At 37.6% G+C, this 8284-nt stretch overlaps 1 protein-coding gene across 1 annotated transcript; it reads right to left on the bottom strand.

The window, feature by feature from the left end:
• Nucleotides 1-371: 371 nt before the first annotated feature.
• Nucleotides 372-5567, bottom strand: LOC137002025 (carcinoembryonic antigen-related cell adhesion molecule 1-like). The gene is made up of 5 exons (XM_067361461.1): nt 5489-5567; nt 5250-5303; nt 3944-4225; nt 2244-2528; nt 372-1713 (listed from the first exon to the last, which is right to left on the bottom strand). Exons 1-5 carry the CDS (start codon nt 5535-5537, stop codon nt 1406-1408), a joined length of 978 nt encoding a protein of 325 aa, XP_067217562.1. The 5' UTR covers nt 5538-5567; the 3' UTR covers nt 372-1405.
• Between the last annotated feature and the right edge of the window lie 2717 nt (nt 5568-8284).

The raw sequence follows: 8284 nt of genomic DNA, 5'->3' as shown, positions 1-8284 counted from the left end.
CGCTTTATAATATTAATATTGAACCACTGTACTCACATGAACGGATTTATGGATCTTGAGAGAGGAAGTGTCCATTGCTCCCTATGGAGGCCTCACGGAGCTATCGGATTTCAACTAAATTTGTGTTCTGAAGATTAGCGAAGATCTTACGGGGGTGCAATGGCATGAGGGTGAGTAATAAATGACAGAATTTTCATTTTTGGGTGAACTAACCCTTTAAGGTCATCTGTCGGAAAACTGTTCTAATCAATCCTGAAACTGGAGTTGAATGGATGTGAATGGAAGTAAAATCAACAGACTACAAGTCAATCGAGATTGTAAAATGTTTATTGAAGATTTAAAGTAAAGCCATTTTTGAGTTGATCCTTGTGTTGGTGGTTGATTGAGCTCTTTTTCAAGTAACTGATGTGTGGAATCCAAAAAATAATTTGACAGTCGACACACACTGCCAGATCACTCCAAGCAGAAGTTGGTATTCTGAGACTGAACCCTTGTCCAAGTGGTACCTGCCCAAAAAGTATATGACGTCAGACAGTTTGTATTCTGCTTTCTTTTGCTTGCTGGTTTCACACACATGGAAACACCTCAGGGGAAGACATGTAAGCCGTGTAAAATCAATCTGCCCTCAATCAAAGAAAGCAGAACATGCCTGAAACTTCTACCCACCAGCGTGAGCCGAGACAGACCTCAAAGTAAAGCAGAGGAACAGGCTCATCTTTTAAAAGCACTTGTAAATTAGGGAGCCATTTTGATTAAAGACAAACAGACTAACAGCAGTTGTGTGAAATTTCCTTGCAGGCTGCTCTTTTCCATGCAAAATGGGGGCTAAAGCTTTCAAGCTTTACAAATGATGAGAATGCACATTCAATTTACAATAAAAGCAAAAAAGCCATTGAAGACTGAAATTTAAATATCATTCACTGATTTAGCGAACAAAACATTCAAAGTGGTTTTGTGAACCAGATCAACTGATTCATTGAAAAGGTCACTAAGGAGAGCTATGGGAGATGTCAAAATGATGTAATTTATATCTGTTCCTCACTTAAAGCTATCATATGATTTCAGAAGACATGAAATTTAGGGCATGAGTCTCATTTCAGTTTTGTTTCCATTGTCCTTCTAAGCAAATATATTAGTTCCTCTTCATGGATAGCTACAATTTGCACTCTTAAAAACAATAATGGTTCTATGCAGTGCCATTGGTTTAAAAAAATAACCTTTTTTTTTTTTTAACTAGAATTCCTGAGTCATTTGAAATAGCCTTCCAATATTATAAATTTCTAAACAGTCTTTTGATCAATTTAGGGCATCCTTTCTGAATTGTGAAAAAATTGTACTGACTCCAACTTTTCAATGGTAGTGTATTTTAAGAATGTATGGAAAAGTAACACTAGAGAAACAATGTTCACTTGATGGAATGTCCATTTGTATTCAAAGCACTGACATGACCCAGAACAGTCACCGAGGCCACCGCTGAAACAACGTTGCGGTTGGTCTTTGCGTTGTAGGCCACACAGCTATAGTTGCCGCTGTGTTTTTCCTCTAAATTGGGGATGGTGACGATGGCATTCTGAAGCAGCTCTGCCCCATTAAACATCCACCGGAGCTGAGCGGGAGGGTCAGAATCGGCTGAGCATGTGAGTGTTAAGTTAGAGCCTTTCTTAAGGAATGAATCAGTTGGAGTCTTCGTCACGGTAATTTTCTCAGGGCCATCTAGACACACAAGGACAAAAGGCGATGATGAAAAGAAGTGTAAAGTGAAAAAATGTAAAGTGTTTGCTATGTTTCCGGGATTCTTCATCAATTTATTTAAGATTAAAGTCTTAAAACCTCCCATTCCATTTTTTATGAAATGCTATTCTAGTTTTTGACATAAAAGGCTCAATATGAAATAACCAAGAATTAAGTTTTCACTAGAAGAAAAACATCAAACGTGCCATGCTAGTTGTGCAACAGAATTTAACATCCTCCATTTTATCAAGGTACCGCAAATGTTATCTTTAAATGAGGAGGATATATTTGTCGATGTGGATAGTTTATCTTTTGGCCAAATGCTTCCTATTTCAAACCAAACATTTTTTTAAAACATTGATAGCCTAAGATTAAAGAGACTGTTCTGTGTCAGAAAGGCGACTCATTATTGGCCGGCTCCTGCGTTAGCATGAAACACAGAAGTGCTTCTTATCCTTTCAGGTGCTTGTGTATTTATTTATGTGCATGTGTGGGTGTGTTGAAGTACGTACAGCTCACAGTGAGATTGAAGGGAGCGCTCCTCCCTGACTCCAGTGCGTTCTCTGCTATGCAGACGATGGGTCCTCTTAGATCTGTACGGCGAACTTCGGTAATAGTTAGCTCATTGTTAGTAGGTGGGTTCAGTTTTGTATGCGTGTCGTCCGCCACCAAAAGGTCTGAACCATTCAACCACCTGTAAGTGAAGGAGCCTTTGGCAGAGCAGGTCAGAATCACGGTGCTGTTGAACTCTATAGCTTCAGGGAGATTGGACGAAATCTTGACGTCAATTACAGGCTCTGGAGAGAAAAGAAGAAAACCATGGATTGTGTTCATTCAGAAACAACTTTTGCACTTCCTTAGAGTTTCCCCAAGTAATGAAACCTTAAAACAAACTGGGGTTAAGTGGCTTGCTCAAGGCATTACAGTGACATGTCATGACTTGCTTCTTGGGAGATCCAACTGACAGCCTTAAGATAACCAACCCTGAGATGTGACAACATACATTTTACATCTAGACCTCCAACACAGGCCAAAGATCTTGATTTCCAGTCACTGGATGAATGTCTTTAAAGTTATTCAAATTGCAATTATAAGTTTAAAGCAAGTCACAAAAATGACTCATCATCACTATTCACTAGGGTTGATCCAATCATATCATTAATTAAGTTGGCTTGAAAAAGCCAACTTACTGTTATGCTATTTTCTTCTGAGACTAAAATTTCCAACTCTAACTCCTCCTAGAGCTTTAACTCTACATACTCCAAACTCGGCTCAGACCTTCAGACTGTTTTGAAGTTAATTGCTATATCTTTTCTAACTGATCGGACTTACGGTTTTCCTAAAAAAGTCTGTTAAAGCTTGGAAAAATCCCATTGACTTTCATTGACGGAATGTTCAAATGAGCCAAGACTGTTCAAAATCCAACTGTCAAAATTCAAATTTAAACTACGGAAGCCCATTAGACTCAAAAACTCAATTAGACTCAAGTTTCATTCTATGTACTATTTCTAATCCATTGAAACTCATTCAAACTCATAAACTCATCTATCTATCTATCCATCTATCTATCAAACTAAATCTAGCAACACCCTATCAACCACCCCGAGTACCCTAGCAACCGCATAGCAACACCTTAGCGACCACCCCGAGTACCATAGCAACCACATAGCGACCACCCCGAGTACCATAGCAACCACATAGCGACCACCCTGAGTACCTTAGCAACCGCATAGCAACACCCTAGCGACCACCCCAAGTACCTTAGCAACTGCATAGCAACACCCTAGCAACCGCGTAGCAACACCCTAGCAACCACCCAGAATACCTTAGCAACCATCCCGAGTACCCTAGCAACCGCATAGCAACACCCTAGCAACCACACAGAGCACCCTAGTACTCTATCAAAATTACTAAACTAAAACTTTCAAACTGAAAACTTTTAAAACTGCTTCAAACTTTCTGCACCGGCTTTTTCAAGCCAACTTAAAGTTTGTCTTGACAAACTTTTTTATCTATTTTTTTTTGTTATTCATTGCAACATTGTTGGCATGAGTCGACTGCTAGAGTTTAAGTATTCAGTAATGCTTTTAACCAACTTGTGTAGGACTTACGTACAACCCTTCATCCATCTACCAAGACCTTCAACCACTACCCCAGTTTCTCTAATGTTTCTTTAAATACCTAAAGATCACAGCTGATATTCAATACTTACCAAGAACCTCAAGATCAATCTGTCCTGTCAGTTGATCTGCGTTGAGTTTGACTGTAGAGAGAATATATTCCCCTTCATCCTCCTTCATCAGTGGTCCAAGCTGAAGCTCGAATGTCGTCATATTATAGCTGATTCTGCTGGCGTATTTCTCATTGATTTTTTTGGTGTTCGTTGATGGTACGAAAGTGATTATTGGTATAACTTTATCTTTGTTGAAATTCCATGCTATGCTTAAAAAATCCGTTGTCGAGGTGATTGTTGTTTTGAAGGTCACATTTTTACCTGGTTCAATGAGGTGAGGAGAATGGCTTAGTTATGCCACACTGACTTTGATTTGGCTGACATTTTTAAATATTAATAACTATGTTTTTTTGAGAAATAATAAAAACTTTGGCAAACTTAGAAATTACTGATAACATTTTTTTAAGATCTCCAGACAATTACAGCATATAGACGTGTTTCATTTAAAGGTACAATATGTAAAATTTTTGCAGTAAAATATCCAAAAACCACTAGGCTAGTGTTATATATTTTGTCCAGCTGATTACTAACAATATCTCTAATGTTTTCAACTACTTGTAAATCATGAGAAAATTCCCATTCTAAACAGTGACACGGGGCAGAGCAGTCGCCTGTCAATGACGTCAGTTACCTTTGTTACCGCCTTTACTGACGTAGAAACCACATGACAACTGCCGTGGACAAATGCGGAAGTAGTGGAAGTAGCGTCAAGCAAACCACTAGCTTGCTTCAAGCAGTTCCTTATTTACTTCTTGCACGTTTTATGGTGGATTGTGTTACTTATTTATGGAACATAATTACTGTTTACCATCTCCCGCTGGTTCTGTCGACAAGGACAGCTCCCGTAAACTCATGACCGGAAAAGCGGAAGCAGTGCCGGCGACTGTGTCATAATAAAAGTCCCGCTGCTCGTGCGGCGTGTGTTGATCAATCGCTACAGCTCCTCGTTCAGCTCCCGCAACACTCGTTCCTGCTCTGCTTCATACTAAAGTAACGTTAATAATCGCATACACGAACATGAGTTCTTCCAAACTCCAATCCCTATTCTTTTGCACCGTCCGTTGAAATGGAGACCACATGTCCCAAGTTTCCGCTCTAAAACTTGGCGTCATCAAACTACGCCTTTGTTTTGAATAGGCTTCTAGCGACCTCTAGCGGAAAAAAATATCACAAATTGTACCTTTAAAGCCCCGAATGATTTTAAATTCGAAAATGAAAACATATAGACATTATTTATAGAACAGGGGTGTATAATATCTTAGTAGATCCACACACACCGACTCACCTATAATGCCTTTAATTTTGTCGCTCAGAAGCAGACTGTCCTGGGAATAGCATCCTAAAAGAAGAAAAAATTAGGACACAGGCAGGTGAAATAAAGGGTAACCGGTGTAGGCTACTGTTTTAAAGCTATTTAAAATGAGATTTAGATCCACAGTTGTAGTACAATAATGATAATAATAATAATATAAAAAAAGTCTAAATTTGCTACATTACACGTTTGTCTTTAATTTTTTAACTTACCGAGAGCGGCCAAAATGAGCAAAGGAACCCAAAAGTTAGAGAAATCCATATGGAAAGATATGAGTCTGTCGTGGAAAAAATAAACTTAATTATGACGAGGCTGATTTGGAAAAACAAACAAAGTGTCTTTAAAAGGTTTTTATTCTTGCAAGAAGGTCCCTCTGACAAACAGACATAATCTGCAGTACAATGAGACAAATCAGGGAAGTCATCACATACTTATAAACCATGGGGGTGGGTGTTCACTAACAACAAATTACAACATCAGATGTCGTTTAGGACATTCCCATGCATTTATTTAGCTTTATGTGTGTTCTGCATGATCTTAACCATTCTTCTAATTTTGTTAGCTTTTAATGCAAGCAGGCAATGATTTTACTTAGTAAGCTCTATTTAATGACCTATTTAATAAGATCTAACCAGAAAAGTTTTATAATTTTTATTAATTTTTTTTAACACAAAAATGTTGTATAATTTTAATCTATTGTTTTAAACGATGTAGTTGTTTAAAATTAACTTCCGTATGACCCAGCTCTTGCAATAAGATAGCTTTAGCTGCTGACATGGCAATTAAACCAATTTGAGTAATTTTGGAGAACTGAATAGTTTATAATGGATCCATCATGGGTTGTCTTTTCCAGAACTAATAGCATACTTCAGATTTTCATGATTAGCCAAATTTTCTTTTTGTCCTGCAGAACAACTGTTACAACTATTCGAAAATTGTAGCACCTATGGTCGTAACTGGCACAATTATCTGGACTTATTCACCATTAGTTTCGTTTTCATGGACTTTCAGTTTCCTTTCAGTGTTCCTTTGTTTGAGTTTTCCCACCAGTCATCAGTTCTCATTGACACTCATCAGACCAACACTGTACTTACTATGTCAACTATGTAGAAGAATGACAGGAGAGACGAAATTGTTGAATAAAGTTATTTTTGTTTTGTTTTTGCGCACAAAAAGTAATCTTGTCGCTTCATCAAATAAAGGTTTAATCGCTGTGGTCACGTTGACTATTTTAACAATGTCTTTAATGCCTTTCTGGACCTCAAAAGGTGCAATGACGTTGCTGCCGATGTGTGCTTCAGAAACCCTCAGATTTCATCAAAAATATCTTAATTTGTGTTCCGAAGATGAACAAAGGTCTTACAGGTTTGGAGTGACATGAGGGTGAGGAATTAATGACAGAAATTTCATTTTTGGTTGAACTAACACTTTAACTAACACAATTGGACAATTGGGAGATGTTTGCAGAATTTATAACGGATAAATTTGGTTAATGCGGATCTCTAAGTGTTCCATTTCCATGCAGATAGCACCGGGATGGCTGCCTCAACATAAATGAAAGCAACTGGGCTGTGCAACAAGTGAGAGAATGAAACAAAAGAACATGGCTGCAGAGAGAAGAAGAGGCATTGGTTGATGTGCCCCATCTCCCCTGAAAAAGGAAGTTGAAAGTTAATGCAGAAAACATCATGCCATCATGCAAAATTGCTTCCTGCGTGGCTTGACCAAAAGCCAGACTGAGGAGAGGCAGAGAGACAACTGCACCCAGATTCAAACTCAACCATGATACCAGGCCATGATTAACAGAGAAAATCAATCGATTAATCCATTTTATTGATTGGCAATATTAATTGTATTCTGATTATTCACTGGTCCAACAGCAGTTCTCTGTATTCTGTTAAGCTAACACTCTATCTGCTTTCTTTCAATAGACATCAGTCCAGCCGTAAGAAAAAAAAAAAGTGCCACTTTTTTTTGATTTGAGACTTCTGTGACATATTACGATGTGAAGCCAAAACAATAAATCCACACCAATACCATTTTAAAAAACACCAGGATGTGTCATAATCAAATCAAAAGAGAAAATGTAGATTAAAAAAGAAATTATAGACATATTAGTGCAAGTCGTCTTAGACAATCTGCAGCTTCCTAATGTGGGACACTGAAAAGTCTATGATAAAAGGCCAAAATCACCTTGATTCATGTAGAATAGTGCAATTTTCTTAAGTTAGTAATTCTCTTGGTGTAAAGGAGTTTGCAGCTATGTGCTGATCAGGAAATTGTACTCGCATGAGGCCCATATATCTATGGAAGCCCGTTTCCGCCACTAAAAAAAAAAAAAAAAAAAAACGCCAATTAAAAAAAAAAAAAAAAAAAAAAGCCACTAAAAAAAAAAAAAGATGAATTGCGACTTTTTATCTCAGAATTGCGAGTTATAAAGTCAGAATTCTGAGATATAAAGTCGCAATTGCGAGTTATAAAGTCAGAATTCTGAGATATAAAGTCGCAATTGCGAGTTATAAAGTCAGAATTCTGAGATATAAAGTCGCAATTGCGTGATAAAAAGTCAGAATTCTGAGATATAAAGTCGCAATTGCGTGATAAAAAGTCAGAATTCTGAGATATAAAGTCGCAATTGCTTGATAAAAAGTCAGAATTCTGAGATATAAAGTCGCAATTGCGAGTTATAAAGTCAGAATTCTGAGATATAAAGTCGCAATTGCGAGTTATAAAGTCAGAATTCTGAGATATAAAGTCGCAATTGCGTGATAAAAAGTCAGAATTCTGAGATATAAAGTCGCAATTGCGTGATAAAAAGTCAGAATTCTGACTTTTTTTTCTCGCAATTAACTGATGGTCAGTATCTCTGTCTGTAACAGTGCATCCAACGATAGACGTGCTGCCGTGAAGTCTAAAGCTGTTGGATGCATTAAAATGTTCCACTTCAGCTTTGTCTGATTTATTGCGCCTCCGCCACAGCTGATTCTTCTTCTTCTTATGATTATTAT

This window comes from Chanodichthys erythropterus, chromosome 15 (genome assembly GCF_024489055.1).
Source record: "Chanodichthys erythropterus isolate Z2021 chromosome 15, ASM2448905v1, whole genome shotgun sequence".
Classification (NCBI taxonomy): Eukaryota; Metazoa; Chordata; class Actinopteri; order Cypriniformes; family Xenocyprididae; genus Chanodichthys; species Chanodichthys erythropterus.
This window is presented reverse-complemented; position numbering and strand designations above follow the sequence as displayed.

Coding starts and splice junctions, on each gene's coding strand:
- LOC137002025 (XM_067361461.1), bottom strand. CDS start 5,537: ATGGATTTCTCTAACTTTTGGGTTCCTTTGCTCATTTTGGCCGCTCTC. Junction 5,304..5,488: donor GCTCATTTTGGCCGCTCTCG/GTAAGTTAAAAA, acceptor TTCTTCTTTTAG/GATGCTATTCCCAGGACAGT. Junction 1,714..2,243: donor CTTCAATCTCACTGTGAGCT/GTACGTACTTCA, acceptor TTGTGTGTCTAG/ATGGCCCTGAGAAAATTACC.